The sequence below is a fragment of the Sinocyclocheilus rhinocerous genome, unplaced genomic scaffold (assembly GCF_001515625.1).
Source record: "Sinocyclocheilus rhinocerous isolate Xijiao unplaced genomic scaffold, SAMN03320098_v1.1 scaffold377, whole genome shotgun sequence".
Lineage (NCBI taxonomy): Eukaryota > Metazoa > Chordata > Actinopteri > Cypriniformes > Cyprinidae > Sinocyclocheilus > Sinocyclocheilus rhinocerous.
Window position 1 is genome coordinate 1163507 of NW_015633195.1, and position 20352 is coordinate 1183858.

Here is a 20352-nt window from a genome sequence, read left to right on the forward strand (position 1 = left end):
TCTGCTTGATTGTGAATTGATATCTGCTGCTATTAAGCAATAAAATTTCACTGCAAGATGACCATGTATTTTGGAAGGCTTTGCCAACTGGAAGCTCATAAGACATGACTCATAGTTAATGTGAATTGGCCTGCGAGGAAAGGAGATCTTAAGCAAAGACCTTGCAATTCAACGGCGGGATCAAAAAGTTGTTGTTATTGTTGCCTGTGACTAACTAAATGCGTAGTGTGGGGGTACGGTAGAGAAAATTAACTTCACATTGCCTTTAAAAAGGTTGAGAAGCGCTGCCCAGGGCTGTAAAGGTGTTAGCTGCCAGAGTGAAGTTATTGCTGGCCTGCTGAACTGAAATGAAAGGAACAGATGTGAAATGAAAGAAGGGGGAGGAGGATGGAAAACGAAATCAGAGGGACATTGTGAATGACAGAACCCCACTGTCTCTTATCAGTCCTTCGCTTCGGTTTCTTTTCTGAATATCATTTTGTTTCTGCAGGTTTTTGGGAGCAGCTATTCCTCAGTGGTGACGTGACACACAACTTGAGCTCTAGCAGTTTCATAATCCAGACACCTATTTTGCCTTGCAATTCCACCAAATTTGATGTGAGTTTCAAAGGAAGCTATGTAAGAAAATATACATATTATTATTGTAGACGGATTGTATTCACCTGAACCTCTGCGCTTGGTGGTGGAGGGGTCCAGGGTAGCGGCGGTTGGGGGATTGGTACAGCTGTGACAGTAGTGCCTGGCTTGTCTTCTGGCTGGGGTTGTTGGCAAACTTCACCGTAATGGGCTCGGCAGCACCTGAGGGCTTCTGTCCATTCAGACCCTTGATGGCTTCCTCCGCTTCTATCCTCTTATCAAAGCGAATAAAGCCCACACCCCGCGAGCCACCTGTGGGGCCAGCACACCAGAAACAACACACCATACGCTTACTGGCTTTATCCAGCCTGCAACAGCAACATTAATGGTATGTTCAAGTCCTCCTGGAAAGTTCGTATTTACGTGTTGGAAAGTTGTAATTACAATGCCAGTGTGTTCAAGTCGCTTTGGTCGGAGCAAGATGGTAATACACCTTTTCTACAAAAATTTCAGCTAGATTTTTCTCTTCTTTTAAAAACAGATGCTATGTCCATTGTATCCGACATGTTTTTTTCACTGACATGCCCCCAACTCAGAAACTCTTGGCTTAAAGGAATAGTTCACCCAAAAATGGAAATTTGCTGAAAATTTACAGGCCATCCAAGATGAGTTTATTTCTTTGTTGGATCAAATTTGGAGAAATTTAGCATTACATCACTTGCTCACCAATGGATCAGGATGGTTGGGTGCCGTGATGAATGTCCAAACAGCTGCTAAAAACATCACAATAATCCACAAGTAATCCACATGATTCCAGTCCATAAATTAACGTCTTGGGAAGTGAAAAGCTGTGTTTGCAAGAAACAAATCCATCATTAAAACTTCAAACCATTGCTTCCTGTTATTAGTGAAAAATGTTGCCTCGTTTGAAAACAATCCAAAACAGTTCTAAACAAACATGTAGGTGGATTTTGATGTGAGAGGACAACAGGGGATGGACTTTTTCACTGGAGGAAGCGTTATTATGGATTTTGGATAGAAGCAACATTTTACAATTAAAATGCCTTAATGAATTTATTACAGACACGCAGCTTTTCACTTCACAAGATATGAATACATATACTGGAATCATTTTGATTAATTATGGATTATTTTGATGTTTTCATCAGCTGTTTGATCTTTCATTCTGACGACACCCATTCACTGCAGAGGATCCATTGGTGAGCAAGTGATGTAATGCTATAAAAAAGTTATAAACTTATCAAAACATATAAATCCATCGCCATTCATAATTAGGACTTTGTGTTGGCCTTCATGTGTGTTCAACTAGTAAATACGATCTTTCCAACATGACTTTAATGCACCAAACACAAATGCACACACTTCCTGTCTTGCACACCTTCTTTCAGAGTGATTCATATCTATATTTAGAGACTGAAAATGATTTGGCGTTGAAAACGACAAATGACCGAGCTATGCAGCCTGTGTGATGGATCCTATTGCTGGTGTCACATTATGCAAATGAGGCGCAGTGGAATGGTGAAATTCTATTGGCCGGCCAGCATTCCGGTGCTGTTACGCAGATGTGTAATTTGTTTTCTTTTCTTCATGAGAGTACGGCGATATTGATGCTGTCGCCCCGCTGGTGTGGAAATTGAGCGCGTGTGTGCGACGGCCTCACGCTGTGTGGTTTGCGGCAGCTGACGGCCACACGCCGCCTCATGGTATGCAGTTTGTCCGCGACATTTCCGTGGTTTGCGTTTTGACCGCTACCTGAAAGTAGCATTTAAAAGAGCCTGGCATACTGGGAGGTCTTTTGTTGGGTTGGTTTTTAATGAGACGATCCTTCTGCTCTGAGGAGGTGCGTGTGGAGACGACTTGCCAAGAGGGCAATTTGCATAATACAATGAACACGCATTTGTGTGCGAGTGCCGAGTGTGTGTGTCTATATTGTCAGTTCGTTCTCCTCTCACTCTCTCAGCTGTCACCCGCTAGTATTGATGTTTTCTGTTGTGCTGCCTGATTGTCTATTCAAATCAGTGTCTTTTGATATGTTCCGTTCTGCAAACAAATATTTGCACACAATCTTTTCAATGCAGTGAGCTTTCATTCAGACTGCGGCTGCATTACTTTCTTTCCCTCGCAGCGTGAGTCATTCCTGACAGCTTTTCACTTTTCCCTCTCCCTTCCTAAAACCTGCTCTCTTTAATTAGACCATCAGAAGTAAAAAGCATGCATTATTCCAGAGAGTTTAGGATGCACGGTTAGCTTCGTGCTCACCGCGTAGTGATGTTGAGGTCAAAGCAGAATCCTTAGAAAGTGGAGCAGATAGAGAAAACTGGGAATGACACCTCCTCTCTCGGTTCCTCTCTCTGTCTAGAAGATATTTGACATGCAACAGCTCAAGTATCTAAAAATACAAGAGATTACACATTCCGTTTCATAAAATTTTGATCCAAAACTAGACGACTTTTTGTTTCTGTCTGTCAGTTTAAGTGTGCAGGAATGAACTGATGGATCTGACATAAACTATATGCTATCTTTGCTTTTGCTTGTTTAGGATGAACACAACACCGACTGAGTCCAAAAGCTGGGAGAGGAAGGCATCAAGACATGTCCAAATCCAATGTCTGGTAACATCCTGTCTACCATAATGCCTTAAAGGGGTCATATGATGCGATTTCAATTTTTCCTTTCTCTACTTTAATTGCTTTTGAAGGCAGCAGATACGTATCCTCCAAATATCCCACAATGTGCAGTTTGACGGTTGGTGGAATAAATAGAAACAACTTGACTTTTTTAATAAATGTATTTAAAAAAAAAAAAATTCGTCTTCATTTATTTCTAGAAATAAATATAAATATTGCTTTAAAGCTTTCTTGAATTTGTTTTAGCTCATTAGATGTGGCTTGGAAGCCTATCTCAAACCAGTTTCTTTTGATGGCATCTCCATACACAAAACGCTGCCTGTGAAGTTATTGCCAGACATGGACTCAGATGTTAAAGGTCAAGTCCTACCAAACTTATGATATGGCTATATTTGGAAAATCATACAAACATACTACTTTACTTTTTTTATTATATACTGCACAGTATTATATATGCACAGTATGCAGGAGTACCAGTATGCTAGTATTCCATCCCAAACATAGACTACGTTTGCCATAACAAGTCATAAAGTTAGGGTCGTGTATCATTCGGAATTGAATTAAGAAAGCCTTTAAATTCTGGTTCAGTTCCGTAATTTGAACTGAATTTTAATTGAGGTAGCAAACAGGGTTAAGAATTGAACGTAAGTTGAATTAAAATGAATTGAAATTCATATAACTGTAATTTTTAACTAGAAAAGCAATGCTGAATTGACAATTCCGTGTTTGAAAGCCTTTATTATTGAAGGTTCAGGCCTTACAGACAGATATCTATAGAATTTCTTGTAGAAATTGTACTTCATTTAAATGTTTCATTATATTTAATAAATTAGCTTTGTAGGAAAGAGTGAAAGAATGTTTTTTTTCCACAACGCATTACAGTTGTCCTTTTAATTCATGCACCTCTTCCTGTCATTCCAATTCAAATTTTAAATTCAAACTTGTAAATCGAAAGGGAGCCAATTTTTCATTTCAGAATTTTGCACATCCCTGCATATCATTATGAATGATGGGTCTGATGACTGTTAAACAGCAAACCAATATTTCAAACTAATGTCTATTGTGTTCTTTTGTCTTCTGGAAGTCTGTTTTATATCATACCTTAAAAAAAAAAACAGAGTCGTAGGGTCCTTGTCTGTAATATGATTCAATCCAGAGGGTTTCTGCATTGTGCACTAACACAACTAATGAAATTGTGATGGGATCTCGGTTTCCTCGGGTAGAAATAGTGCTGACCAATGTCATTCAGGCTGCAACTCAGCAAACAGCTGACGATCTATCAGACGCCTGCAGAATCGCTAAAATTAGGGTCCAGAAAAAAGCTCGCAGTTTAACGGTTAAAAAATGCAAATGGGCGCCTTAATGTTGACTGTGCTTTACTTTTTTCTTTTCCCCTCGCTTCCCTGACATTACCATAATGAGCCTGCAGCCGTTTCTATAACAGGCTGCCTAAACAAAGCGAGCGGCCGGGCTAAAACAGGAGACACTGCCACCGCTAGCTCCTTTTTAGCGCTTATCATGAACCGAACAGAGTTACGGCTACAATGTGCCGGTTAACAGCACTATTCTCCCGGTAATCACTCCTACCTTATGTAACTTTCTACCTGTACTTATCTCGGCTCAGCACACATGAAGCCGGAGAATGCTGAGTTTAATAATAACCGTGACACACAGAGCGAGCGCTCAAGAAACAGTGGCAAGAGACCGCCATAGCCGGCCTGACAAAGCGCTTTCTACTGCACGCCCACTGTTCTGGTCCTCAACACTTACTGCGTACAGGAGAGAGAGAGAGAGAGAGAGTCCTAAGGGGTAAAAGGGAAAGCTCAGAAAAGCTCGGCTGTTAATGAAAGCCTTCTCTCCTCTGTCTGAACATAAGCACCTCTCCATTGTCTCTCATTCTCTCACTTTTAAGTGGCTGTGCCAACTGTATGGAACATTTATTAAACTAGTGCGCTAAATATATTATGAGGGAAAAAAAGCGTACACCTCTTCGCCGTAGCTTCTGCCTAATCAGAGAAAGGAGAGCGACGTCCTTGTTTTATGTAACTTTTAGTTGCTGTGCTACAGATGGTGTTTGAAAAGGCTCAGTAAGGAAGGTCTTTGAAGACTTGAGCAGCTCTTTGCCTGGTTCTGCCAGCGCACGGCTATAAATCCATCTGTTTGTCCTTGTGTAATTGGAGGCCAAGGCAGCGGTGTCAATGTCTGGTGGAGCATCTCGATTCATTGTATACATCACAGATCCTTTGTGTTCGACAGGCTTTGATTTGGACACTCGTCGTGCAACGTTGGCTCAAATGCATTTTGACGTTGTGTTTCAAACCATTCCTGACAGCGCGCTCACACTGTATAGTTAATGGAATTCAAGTCATAGGAAAATATCAATGAGCGAGTAAAGAAAAGGCGGCGGAAGAGGAGAAAGCGTAGCATTTTAAAAGAGGGATTTCTACAAGTAGCTCATGGGAGTGCAGTCGTTTTTCACTTAAGAGGCACAGCTTGTAGGAGCCGGCGTTATGGATCAATTGTATTTGCTCTCATTGATGGGACATGTATTGAATGCTAGGCAAGGCTCTGAATATTTGACTATTGATCAAAGCGCCAAACCTATCATACTTCACTTAGGTTACAAGCTAGGTTTAAGTACTCGTGCCGTGGATTCAGTCAAATACTTAAAAGCTTTCCAAATCCCTGTAATTTAGTCACGTTTCCCCAATAAACTCAAAACAAACAGACACACCCTAGGGAACGAGTTACATAAATGAGACATGTGGGAAGAGGACTTCCATCGCAATACATTATTTCTGTGAGGGCGAACAGAGAAAATGCTTCCCTAATTGTTACCAAGAAACTTATGACAAGGATGTATGATGTATTATTATTTCAGAAAGGCAAAGCCACTGTTAGTTTATCATACCATATGTGTTTGTCTTTATTAATGACTTTCGTTGGTATTTCAGGATGCTGTGTCTTGAAACTGGCATACAGAGGAAAATGACACAGAATTAGATATGCCTTTAATTAATTTTGATTCAGTTGAAAGAATCGCCTCATAAGAATCATTCCTTCTACATAAATGCGCCTGTACGAAATCACTATTTTCTGTTTTGCTAATGACATCAGTATTCAGATATGGGGCAAATGTACAACTAATGGCTTGCAGTGATTTTGCAGTGATCAGATCCTGTCAGCATATGGATGGCCCATGTGACTGGTGACTTAATCTGAATTGTCAACATTTATGTCAGATTTAATTAAACTATTAACTGGTCTTGAGTAACACGTCTAATCCCTCTTTCAGAGTTCAACTTTTTTTTGACAGACGCAGAATCCTTGTTTGGCTTTTAGGGCTTCACAGAAGAGTTGTAATATTTGCTCCATGTATCTTTACGCAGCCCTCCGATCAGTAGCTTCAAAAAGAAAACACTCCTTGATTCTTAATCACTAGCAACTCAGGTTTAATGAATCATTAAGCTCCCTCCAGACCCTTTTCTCCCGGGAAGCCTTTGCAAGGCCAGAGGAAGGATCCGTGTCAAGGGAGGAAGGCCTCTGTGTGTGTATGTGTGCATATGACCATGCAGCATTCCTCAGCAGTTCTTCAGAAAGGGTTTGGCACCACTAGAACATGAAGTACATTTTCCTGTGGCTTATACGATATTGTTTGCATGGTGAGTGCCATTATGAATTATGCAGTTGTAAAAAAAATATTGAATGTGTAAGAAATTCAGCTCCATGACCATTTATATCCTGGTTGATTTATTCATAATGTTGGAGGAAGGATAGGCCAAGGAGACGGCTGGATGCTTTAAAATAGACTCATCAGTCTTTCCATGTCATGAACTTGGTTCTGCTGTTTGATCATCAAACAAACAACAATGTACATTTACACACAGAAGATGACTACATGGTTGAGCTTGTGTGTGTCTATTTCAGGGTTTCTGTGGGTCTTAAAAAGTTTTAAAAGTCACCCTTAAACAAATTAAGGCTTAAAAAAGTCTAAAATAAGAGCAGAAAATCTTAAATTCACAAAGTTATTAAATGTAGCATGTACTAAAAAATATGTATCTCCCTCAGTATTTTTTGTTTTCCAATAAAAATATAAAAATATCCTTAAATCAAGATACATTTACTTGCAATGCAAAAACATATAGTCTTGTTTCCTGAGAAATTGAACTAAATGAAGCGAGTTTATGCTTAAAAAAGAACAAATATCTGTCAGTAGGCTTGTTTTTCCTTTGAATTTATCATAAAATCAATTTTGATCAATTTCTCATAAAACAAGATTTCTTATTTTATATAATTTAGGTTCTCTAGTAAATGTATATTGATTTAAGAATGTGCAGAATTTGCACTTCTTTGCAGTGTGATCAGATGGTACAGTAATTTTTGTAATATTAATTAAAAATAATGGAGATCTATTGGAAGTTCTATTTTTAGTCTTTGAAGTGTTGCTGATACAACACTTTACATCTGAAGACCATATTAATAATGTATTGTGTTCCATTCAATTTCCTTAAATTTTATTTATTGGTCTTAAAAAGTCTTAAATTTATCTCCATAAAACCTGCAGAAACCCTGTATTAGTACACATTAAAGGTGCAATAGGTGATTGTCTTCAGAAACATTTTTTGTTATGCTGGTTGAATGTTTAGATACACAAGTTCGATTTCAGTCTGACTAAAGCAAAAAATCATATTTTTAAATGTCATGGAAATGATTAAATCGCACTAGTCTGTTTTTTGCAAAATCAGACTAGATAATGCCATTTAAGCCTGGCTTCCTCCAACTTTAATATGGAGCCAACAAATCACTCAAAGAGTTGCAGAATTCCTTATGTTTTGGCTTTAACTGTACTGAATATATTCAAGCGGCTGCAATAAAGTAAAATCTTCGAATAGATTGTGGATTTGTGTGATTATTTTATGCGAAATGAGAGAATTTATTTGTTTGTTTGTTTGCATGCTACAGGGTGAGAGAAAAGCGGTCCCACTGATACCTGTGACCTGGTCGACGAGAATGCGGGAGGTGATTATCCGTCCGTACTGAGAGAAGAGCTGTTCCAGCTCCTTCTGGGTCATGGTCTTGGGCAGCCCACTCACGTACAGATTAGCGTCACGGATAGAAGCCGAACTGGGCCGTGCATATGAAACCTGTAAGACAAAAAACACACAAACACATTGAGCATTTGTTGCAATTATCAAACTATAGTGGTTTATGTGGTAGGATTTGATATCAAAATGTTGGAAACTGTTCTCTTGAACTCCACATGTGCTTGTTAAACATTTAATTTAATTTTGACTTTTGTAGGATATTTGTTCAGGCGATTTATAACCTACATCTTGCATTGGCAAAATGCAGCATTCAGATGCCAGAGGTCGTCTGCGCACCTGTTCTGTCTCACACTGTGCTGGTGGTCTGTATTCTTGCATTGACCTGGAGCAGCTAGAGACTTCAGAAAGATAATGCCCCCAAATCCTCCACTTAAGAACAATGAAGAATCCCTTTGACTTATTATAATATTTTGAAAAGGAACAACTTGCTGTGAGGGATTCTCTGTGATCCATGCTCATTCACAGATAAGGGATATACACATGACATCTAAAGAGCTTTGCAAATTTTCTCAAAGGAGGAATGAAAATGTAAATTCAGTATTAACGTACACCACCTCTAACCCTGTTTCTGAAGAGAAACAATGTACCCAAGAAATTGGGTATTCAAAATACAATGGTTGAAGTTCATGAACCCTTTGAACTACAGGCATAATTGCGGTCTATTCTGAAAAGTCTCCAAAAGTAATGAAAAACAGAAACACTTAAAAATATTGGGAAGTAATTTATTTGTATAAATAATTAAATCTAGAAATGAAGTAGCAATGAAATAGCATATTTCTTACAGGCTTTATTATTCTAGGTTAATGTTTTAAAATTTTATTTGAAATTTTTCTTTTCATATAATTTATAATATACTTTATATACATTTATACATTGTTTTATAATAACATTGAAAAATATTTTGTGTATGCGTGTCTATAAGTGTGTATTGTTCATTATTGCAAACAATTTTTTTATAATTTAAGTTTAAATGTAAAACATTAACTGAATATATGCAGATAGTATCATTATTTAGTTTTTTTGCAGTATTACCTTATTGTAAAGTATTACCAAATATGTTTCTATTAAATACTTTCCTAGTTCAGGTCTTTACAGCCTTTATTATGCTCAGCTAATGTCAAAATATGAACCGTGAACAATACTGTGTGTTTTTCTATTTACAATAATATGTTTTATTATTGTAATTTATGTTTATACAGTTTGAAATAGTTTGAAGTTGTTAAAAATGTATTTAACATATATATATATATATATATATATATATATATATAAAAACATTAACTTCAATTAATAAATGCAGTTGGTGTCATGATTTTTATTTTATTTTTTACAGCATTACTTAATTTTCTATTAAATACTTTCCTAGTTCAGGTCTAGAAACTAATTATTAAATGCATCAATGGTACAATAACCACATGTCTGACCATGTTATATGTCAATACAAGTATTGACAGTGAATTAAAAAAATATTCAAGCAATGATTTAATTACACATAATCGGACTGTTTTAGTTTCTTTTCTACAGTTGTACAGATTGACTCATTTTTAGAATAAGGTTCTTAAACCTCACTTAAAACACACAGCAGTAAATGATAAAGGCTAATTTGTTTTCAGAAAACACACATGATGGAAGAGCTTGTGTGTGATTGTGTGAGAGAGAAGGCTGGCTGTCATCTGTGCTGAATAACACTTTGGAACCTTCTGTTTGTGCCTAGAGTGAGAGCCAAGCCATCTATAGCTCTCTCACCCTCGCATTCCCCACACACTCTAATATCAGCGCACTGTGCTTACTAGCACCTTGGACAGCGCTCATTCCACCATACTCCCTCCATCTAGCGCTCACTCGAAGTGTCAAACTCTGCAGCACCTTGGACAGTGTCTGTCACACTCTAAAACACACTGTACTTATTTTCAACTTCCAATACCAGTCTCTTTCTTTTCTTACACACATGATGCAATTTTCACCCGTTGCACCCATTCTCAATCAAATCTCAGAGCCGTTGGCAAATTTAATACCATAATGTCACTGAACTTTACACAATTGTAGAGATATAATTAGGTATTTTTTTAAGTATTCCTTGTGGGAAACTTCAGTGCTGTGGCTCATCCTGGATTTTCTTAAATGAGAATTATTTTCAAAAGGATAGTTCACCCAAAAATGAAAATGATTAACTAACCCTTATGTCTTTCCAAACCCATGAGACTTTTTTCAGTTCCAAAAATATCATAGTCCATATGACTGCTTTCATATTAGAAATATTATTTTCTTTTCACATGACTACTTTCATAACAAATATTTCATAAAAATAGTTTCATGTGATGAATAGACCACAATTTAAGTTATTATTCACGTATATTCTTTCCCTCCACTCTATTAACTGCTGTGACTGACTCATAGAGTGCTGGACGTGGGAACCTGATCTTTTCGGTTTTTGTTAACCAGATCAATTGATTCATTTAAAAGGTCCAACTCAGAATGATTTGTTCATCATTCAACTTTCGCTACTTCTCTCATGAAATCTATAGTTCCTCAGGATTTTCAATAAATAATGACTTAAATTCCAATTTATTAATGGCACAAAGTTGTTGTATTTAGAAGACTCAGAATTTATGTGATTCTTCCATATTGATACAGATTTCCATATTTTGCAACCTGAAGTATGACCCACATGAATTGTGTAAATTCAATGAGAAAAAAAATGCATGCATTTTAATGTAATGAGAATTTTTTTTTATTAATATGTTTTCAACAAAAGAGAAACTTAGGTCTCCTAAGGTTTTTCCACCAAAATAAAAGCTTTATAATTTAACATTTAAAGGCAAAGTAAGTTATAAAGATATAAATATTAGTATTGTAATTTTGTTGTTCTATAAAATAAAATTGTCATCATCATTATTATTATTAAGTACTATTTTTCTATTTTACAATATTCTAGTATTATTGCAATAGTAATGTTTCTTTATTAATTTAATTTTTATAATGTGAATAATAATAAAGAAAATTAATATTTTGCTTAATAATCATAATAAATACATATAGCACACAAGTCATATGGATACTTTTATGATGCTTTAGTGTCCTTTTTGAAGCTGCAAAGCTCCAGTCCCAATTTATTGTATATGTACTAAAAAGAACGACCAGTACTTTTTTCAAAATGTCTCCTTCTGTGTTCCACTCCTTTTGGGTTTGAATCGACATGTGGGTGAGTACAGAATTTGAGTACAGTGTACAGAATGACAACATTTGTTTTCTTATTTTTGAGCTAACATATCCATTTTCTGAATTTTCTTGTTGATTCCATGTTTTTGTCTGTCTCGCTCTCTCCCACTACAGCAATTCCGTTTTAATTCAAGATGGGAAGATGTTTCTATCTCCCTACCCTTTTAATGCTTACATCAATTTAATCTGTTCCCATTAATGGTTGAAGCAGCCTTTCCATCTCATATTTTCATTAGTTCTGACATTTGGGCAGCAGAGCCATCACAGGCTGTTACACTGCTACAAATGTTGAGCTAAACATGCTAAACACTCCACCGTAATCTCCTCAAATCCACTTAAATGGAGAAGGCAAAAGGCATGGAACCCTGGCAGGCTCTTCCCTCTCCTCTCTTCCCTTCTTTCTTTTTCATCTCCTCTTTTCTGTTTGCTTTTTTCTTGCCCTGTCAAGCAGCTCCAGATGTCAGATCTATCAACACCCTGTCTGCTGTGAGCAGTGTGTGTGTGTGTGTTTGTGTGTGTATATGTGTATGTGTGTGTATACACGAAACTCACAGCACAAGGCTACGCTCTTCTCGCCCTCAGTGGGATTTCTCCCATCACACCTCGACAGGAAGGCAAAGCCGGAGTTTTGCTGAGAAACGGAGAAGTGTCATGGAGAAGTGTGTGTGTAACAAAATGATAAGCATGTGGAAGTTGTGACTGGAGTGAAACTCTCACTCTCAATCTTTTTTTATTTTTCAGCTGGTGAGATGCGGCTTTGTTGATCTGTTTTCATGGACTTCCTGCATTAGCTGATGTGCTTGAGAGACCCTGAATATGACACCGGCGTTTTGCGAAAGAATATAAACTCATCGCGAACCGCCAAAGACGTCTTTTCTCACTTCCTTTGTTTTTCGTCTAAACAGCCTCTTGTAAACATATACATCATCAGCTTATTTCAGCAGGAGGGCCCTCATAAACGCCGTTTTTTTTTGCTCGGCTGAAAAGAGCATAGAACTGCACTTCGGATAATTACCCTCTCCTTCTTTTTTCCCCTTTCTCTCGCTCATCCACTCTTAGACGCAGCTGTCTGTTGCTATTAGATGGTCTGTCTTCATCCCGGCTCGATGGGGGGTGGGGTTACGATGGAGGCTTTATGAGAAGGATGACCTTGGAACACACTTATTAGAAGTTATAAGACAGAGAATTTCATCTCTTTTCTACCGTATTACAGCAGGAGAGCATCTTTTGAGAGGGCTGGTGCTGATCTGAATAAGAGGTTTCATGGAGTGCAAGAGAAAGGAGATCGAGCAAGGAGGGCCGAGAGCGTGATAGGTGTAAAAGAGAGATCACACGAAAGAGATAAAGACATTGGCTTCTCTAACCCACGCTGAGATGGAAGGAGAGTGACAATAATGTAAAGGAACATCTAATCAGTGCACTATTGACAGTATCTTGATGTTAAATTGATGATATTTCAGTTTTGACATCTCCAAAGATGAAACTGTAAAACTGGCTTGATGTTGTATCTCATTTTTAAAACCCCCCACTCTAAAATTGTTACCACTGGTAACACTTGGTAGCTCCTGTCTAGTGCAAAATTGGTCCAAAATTCTTCTACACATTGCATTTTTGCTTTCATTGTGGACAGACAATTTCTTGTTGCTTTGCACTTGGTTTAGACAGTGTGTGAAACGGGAGCATATTTGGTTGTGTCGATTCCAGTATTCATGTATGTTTGTGCGCAAGCAAAAAATCAATCATGCATGAGATGTGTGTGTGAACCTCACAGTGCACAGTAGCATGCGTTTTGTTGGTGTACGTAGGCACGCTAAGTCATCTTGCTTCATTACCTGTAAGTCTGCATTTGTTGGAGTGTGTGGCGGAGAAGGAAATTGAACATGGTTAGAAATAGTATGCTCAGCAACATCATTCCTGCAGGTTATGACAACTCCTCAACAGACAGCATGAAAATTTGTGTTACACTAAATTGTGCCCTCGGGCCAAACCGCTGTATGCTCACTTGAGTGTTTCAGATTTCAAAACATAATACCTTGACTCTAAATGTAATACCAGTCTATAATAACAAAAATAATAATCATAATTTTTTATTGTATAATAAAATAATATTAATTTATTATTAGTAATAATACAATGCATTAATTTCTATTTTAAATATATTTAATATTTAAAAAGTAAAAAAAATGTTTTACATTAATGTAAAATTCATAATGCTCTTATAAAATGGTGGCAACATCAATATAAAATTATGAATGTGCAATGTCAAATATAAGTAATCATACTTAAGTCTCACGATTCTCATTTCCTAATGTGGTTCACATAACATGTTGGTTTATTTTGAGTCAGAGATGAATGACAGCTATGATGACTTGCAGTTCAGTGAGTCGGATGTTAATTCAGTAACTGCTGTGATGGATTGAATAAATAGTTTGTTAGAAGGAGGTTTTGAGTGATTCACAGTACAAAGTAGCCATGAACTACAGCCAAATTAAATTTTTTTAAATTTTTTTGTATTTTTCAGGATTGTGCTATGGTAAAAAAACCCAGCTCAGAAGTCATTTGGCTGTAGCCGTAGGATGGGAACAAAAACCTGAGGTGTGTTTGGCTGATAAGTGCAGTGTTTTAACAGTGTGTTTATGTATGTGTATCGCGGCCTCCCTAGAAGTGTGTTTTGTCACTGAGAGAAGTGCCGCGTGGCAGGAAGCTGTGATGATCGGCAAATACACACAGAGTGAGTCATTCTGTCTCTGATGGATTCTTAGCTGATGCTGAAACCAGTACTAGAAACACTGCCGGCCAACACATACACACTGCCACTCTGGAAAACGCCCCTGTTTGTGAGCATTGTGCTGTGCTCTTTCAAAAACAGTCCTGACAAGTCTTTTCTTTCTCGTGTCTCTCTTTTTTCTTTCTCTTGCTCCCACACACAAACACACACATTCTTTTGCTGTTATGTTAACAGGTACTGAGCCACGCACACTGAGCCGTGTTTTCATAAACAGGCGAAATCCAATCTGATTAGATTAGGGTGGATAAAAGTGAGAGGTCTGGGATTATAGGCCAGATGAAAACACACACACACAGCCAGATTATGCCTTGAGCAGCAGTCAGAATTTACTGTTAAAACCAGCTGCTGCTTCTAAATTTACCACAAATGCTGCTGAGGAAAATGGAAGCCATCAGATTGTGGCGGATCTATTTCATTGCATGATTTAATTTAATAATAGAACAGAAATGAGTACATTAGAAAAGAATAGAAGAAATCAGACCAGATCAGAATAGAACATAACTCAGAAGAGAATAAAATGGAGTTGAATAGAATATCAAAACAGCTAAGAGAATAAAATAGACAGCAAAGAATAAAATGAAGAAAAAAAAAACATAACATTGATAAAACACAAAAAAACTAAACAAATAGAATTGAATGGAAAATGACAGATCAGAACAAAAAACATGACAACAGGATAGAATGACAAAAGAAAATAAAATGGAATAAAACAAAACAGAATAGAATAGAAAATGACATCAGAATACTGAATAGAATAGAACGATAATAGGGAATAAAATGTAATAAAACAGAATAGAATAGAAAATTACAGAATAGAATACTGAACAGAATAGAATGACAATAGAGAATAAAATATAATAAAACAGAAAAGAAAAGGAGAAAACGACAGATCAGAATACTGAACAGAATATAATTACAATAGAGATGGAATAAAACAACATTGCCAAAGCATAAAACAGAATAGAATAGAATAGAAAATGACAGATCAGAATACTGAAAAGAATAGAATGACAATAGAGATGGAATAAAACCGAACATTGATATAACAAAACTGAATAGAATAAAATAGAATAGAAAACAAAATGATAGATCAGAATACTGAATGACAGTAGAATGACAAAAGAGAATAAAATAGAATAAAACAGAACATTAATAAAATATAACAAAACCAAATAGAATGGAATATAAAATGACACATCAGAACCAAATAGAATAAAATGACAATAAAATAGAATCGAATAGAACATCAGAATGACAAAATAAAACAGAAAATAGCAGATAAGAATATGACATTAGATCAGAATAAAATATATCCAAATAAAATTGAATTGAAAATTGAAACATAATAGAACAAAAATATGACAAAATACCAATGTGTCTGAACAGAATAGAATGGAATAAAATATAGCAGAGCATGACAGAATAGAACAGATCACAATTTCCACAGTGAAAACCAGACACATTTTAGGCATCTATTTAGCATGTCCACATTTCATTATACATGCTATTTCCCTCTTTTTGTGTGACTTCATGATTTTGATTTGACATTTGGAGATTCATTTACATATCAATTACACTATTTTTCCCTATTCTTCCTTCAGTTGCTTTCCTGTTTCCTTCTACATCCTAATGAGTCAGATTTGCCCTCCTCTCTCTTTGTGCTGCCGCGCCTCAGCCCAGCACGAGCCAGTGTACGCCAATTGTACTAATCACTGCAGCTCCACTGGCACAAACGGTGACAGGAAACATTCGCTGAATTGACTGGCGCAGACGTGAGAAATGGCGACTGGGAGGACGCTTCCACCTAAATGAGATGTTGCTCTGTTACCGTCTGTTATCTGTTATGTTTAAATAGGTTCAATTGCAGGTGCGGGTGACCTGTTAACTGGAGAGGCACTGAGAGAACCTTCTCAACGCTGTGCCCTTGAGCGAGAGGTGCTGGCTCCAGGGGGGGACCGCTACTGCAATTAGCGTAATATGGGTTGCTTTGGCTGAAAAGTGTTTGGTAAACAGCAGGCAGGCAGTAACCTATCAACATGAACCTGAACGCTGATCCCAACGTACACACTGAGGTATGCATAAAAATGCACCACAATACAGCTGTTCTTGGTTTTTACGTTAATTTACTGCGAGTAATCATACAAAAATAATGTAATTTTAGAAAATCTGTTAATTGCATTCAATTATTTAAATGGAATATCATTTAATTAATTCACATTAATTCATTTAATTAAAATGTTATGCAATTCGTACACACTTAAATTAAATAATAAAAAATAAGTAATTAAAATAATTTTTTATAAAAACTATTTTTTTTAAATGATTCAATAAATATTATTATTATTATAGTATGTATTATAGTATTATACTATAGTGTGTATATATTAGTGTGTATATATGTATTCACACACACACACACAATCGTTCAAAATTATGGGGTCAGTAAATTTTGATTGTTTTTATTTTAATCAAAAATGTATTTGATCACAAATACCAGAAATACAGTAAAACTGTAGTATTGTGAAATATTTTCACAATTTTAAATTTAAGTCTATTTTAATAGAATTTAAAATGTAATTTATTTCTGTTATGGCAAAGCTGTTTATGGCAAATGCTTATTCAAGTTTACAGTTTCGGCTAGTGTGGTCACGTACCTTAATAGTTTTGGTCTGAAGTCTGAGTCCATTTAACGTGTTGATGGCTTTCTCTGCATCTTTTGGGTCAATGTAGTTGACGAAGCCATAGCCAAGACTCTGCCCTGTAGTTACAACAAAGAAAGGGAAGGAAGAGAAAAGACATATATTTTAATTTAAAACATTCAATGTGCAGAAAGACATAAAACTGTGAAAGCATTTCTTTTAACTACCCTTCTTTTCAAAGTGTATCGCTTTTCTTTACCAACCCTTAAAAAGTCTTTAAAACCACTTAAAACCATTAATCACAAGAACTACGCATACATTATGAGATAGACGACATTAACACTTAACGATATATGTAGCATTAGCCTGTCTAGCAGTGACTAGTTTGAGTTCATGTTTGGATAGCGCACATTAAGCGAAAGCTTCCGCTGAAAACCTCTGACAGAGTCTTTGGTGGAATTATTTTAATTTAACCTCTTCTAACCGTCTGCTGCTCCTCTGAAGGCGAGGCAGCCATCATCTGCTATTTGACTTAAACAGAAACCCTGCAGCTAAAGGCCTATGTGGTACTGCCTCCCCCCTTCCTTTTCGTTCTTTAAAGATCTTGCTACACAAATGCAGTGGAACTCGAGAACAGCGCTGCACTTATCCTCATTAATGGAAACAGACAGCGCTAAATCCACAGTGTACACACAAAGTGAATCACAAATGTGAAAGAGTGCTATGCCCTGCGCCAAACAAACACAAGCTAAAGCATGCCAGATACCGCAGGGGGTGAATGGAGAACTTCTCGCTGCCCTCGCTTCAAACGGCATGCCACCTTCTCTTTCTCTCTGGATTACGGAGGATTACCAATCCCTCTGTCGTTCATTAAGACCCCGGTCTGAACCAGAAAACTGAGAAGCAGCGATACGGCACTATTCAAAGCCTGACACTGATGTTTTAAAGTTTCTTTAAATATAAATATTGTGATCCTAGACAGTGGTTTAATACTCATGTGTTGCTCTTTCATAGCTTACAGCATCCTGACAAGCTTGAAACAGCAACGTTGGGTCAACTAATGGTGTGAGTTTGGTGGAAAGGATTGTGTTCAAGAAAATCTGTTTAAACCAATTATTGTTGCTGTTAATTCATTAATTCTGTTTACTGTCACAACATTCTCAGCTGTTTCTTTTAAATTGTTAGCTAAAAGAAGCTAATGAGACAATTGTTGACATGTATCCTGCACAGTAAGTGTCTATAGCATAGTCCTAATTTGGTTAGACATGTTTGAATTCATATTTAAGTCTTAGATTTTGGCTGATCTGAGTGAAATCACTGTGCTTTATATCAATAATATGTATACACTATTCTATACTATACATTGTTTAAATGTTTGGGGTCAGTATTTTTTTTACAGCAAGGATGCATTAAATTGATCAAAAGTGACAGTAGAGGCATTTATAATATTATAAAACATTTCTGTTAATCACGGAATCCTAAGAAAATTTTTTTTTCATGATTTTCACAGCACAGCACAGCACAACTGTTTTTAACACAGATAATAAGAAATGTTTCGAGCGGCAAATCAGCATATTATAATGATTTCTGAAGAATCATGTGACACTGAAGACTGGAGTAATGGCTGCTGAAAATTCAGCTTTGCCATCGCAGTAATAATTTTTAATTATATTCAGATAGAAAACAGTTATTTAAATCTTACCAGCCCCAAACTTTTGGACAGCAGTGTATTTATGTGGTTGTGAATATTCTGGACATGCTGCACCAATCTCCAAAAGTGAGAAAGTGTGTGTGGGAAAATAGAAATGGAAAGGTTAGTGTAAATTAAATGTGTTTCCGAAGCACTGTCATGCAGAACTTCAGCTCTGGATAATGATACATTCAGAGAACACACCGAGAAAAGAAAGACACGGAGAACTCTCTCTGCCTAACTTCTCCATTTGTCTTTCTCTATCTCCACCATCTCAGCTGTGTTCCTCGCTCTCCTCCCTTTGTGCCCCAGAGCATTTGGCCCCACATTGGCATGCCCAGTAATGCCATTTTCATTGTGTGTATATGTGCGTGTGGGTGGATGTGTGTTTGCATGATTGTGTGTTTGAGCGTACAATAATGGGTTCATAAAACAATCTGTTGTGTAATGCCCCTTTGCCTGATGGCATTTTCATAACATTGCTAGCAGTTGTTCTTGCGTCCTTTGGAGTTCTTGCCTGAGGATAAGGTGAGGCAGACCAAGGCCACTGCTTTAGTCAAAGGGATTTCTCCCACCAGTATCACACACACACACACAAATACACATCTCTTCTCCATCACACAGCGGTGCGACAGTGGAGATCTCAGTGGGGGACCAGAACCAGGCTGTTTGCTAAGAAAAAAGCACCAGCGCACACACCTACGTACACTTAGGTTACGACGATTGTTGTGGAACTGAGTCATATTCTTAATATTTTAAGAAAATGAAAAGACGAACCCCTTAGTGAGTTCATTCATTATTAATTTAAGTGCATAATTTCATAATTAGTCTTTGTAGTCTATGAAAATACAAAGAATAAAACCAACCTCCTTTAAAGAAAGGAGGCTGCGAGTTGTTTTGACAATCTCGACGGGCCTTTTTTTGGCAAGGCAATTATTTAGCTAATTTAATTTCCCTGCGAACAGACACATTAACAGAACCTTAAACTGATCTCTATTAAATATCTTATATCTCATCTGTGCTCTATAACAAACTACAGAGGCACAACCTCAAAGAAAACATGCAATATTACAGACATGCATACACGGACATAACTCCCTCTAAATAAACAACTTGCTGCTGCACCTGCTTATGGACATACAGGCATACTACTGATGGGCAGGGTGGTTGACTAGTTTTCCAATAACTAATCGATTAGTGAGGTTAACTAGTTTTTAGTATTTTTAGTAGTGATTCTTTAAATGGATTGAATTATAAGTTTCAACTCCGCAGGGAGAGGTATAGCATTCTAAAGTTTCACAATAACTGTCAACATGCTAAAACCTGCACTGAGAACTTACATCTTTTAAAATCTTTAAATAGATACACATTTTTCTATTTGAGAGCATTACTGTGTTACTTTTTTAGAAGAACCATTGTTTACTCTTTCATGTGAATTTTTTATTTAAAATGTTTTGATTTAGACATGTTTTATTCCGAGTGTTTCAATACTCATGGGTTTGTAACCGATGTGTTCATAATTTATACTTTTATTATGATTTTACACATTGTCTTAACAGTTTTAGACAACAAATGCAATTTAAAATTGACTTTAGTATATACTGTATCTTCAGAGCAGTTTTAGGTTGTGTTGATTGATATATCTTGTGTAATAGTAACTGCCTTGTTTTTAATTTTTTTTTTTTAT

At 36.7% G+C, this 20352-nt stretch overlaps 1 protein-coding gene across 1 annotated transcript in view; it reads right to left on the reverse strand.

Moving 5' to 3' along the window:
- Positions 1 to 658: 658 nt before the first annotated feature.
- Positions 659 to 20352, reverse strand: part of LOC107743874 (ELAV-like protein 4) — a 68060-nt gene continuing 48366 nt past the window's right edge. Inside the window, exons 4-6 of the mRNA XM_016557328.1 lie at positions 16991 to 17094; positions 8215 to 8368; positions 659 to 888 (exon numbers count right to left, since the gene is read on the reverse strand). Of these exons, the coding sequence (XP_016412814.1) occupies positions 659 to 888; positions 8215 to 8368; positions 16991 to 17094 (488 nt within the window). The remainder of the gene's footprint in view (positions 889 to 8214; positions 8369 to 16990; positions 17095 to 20352) is intronic.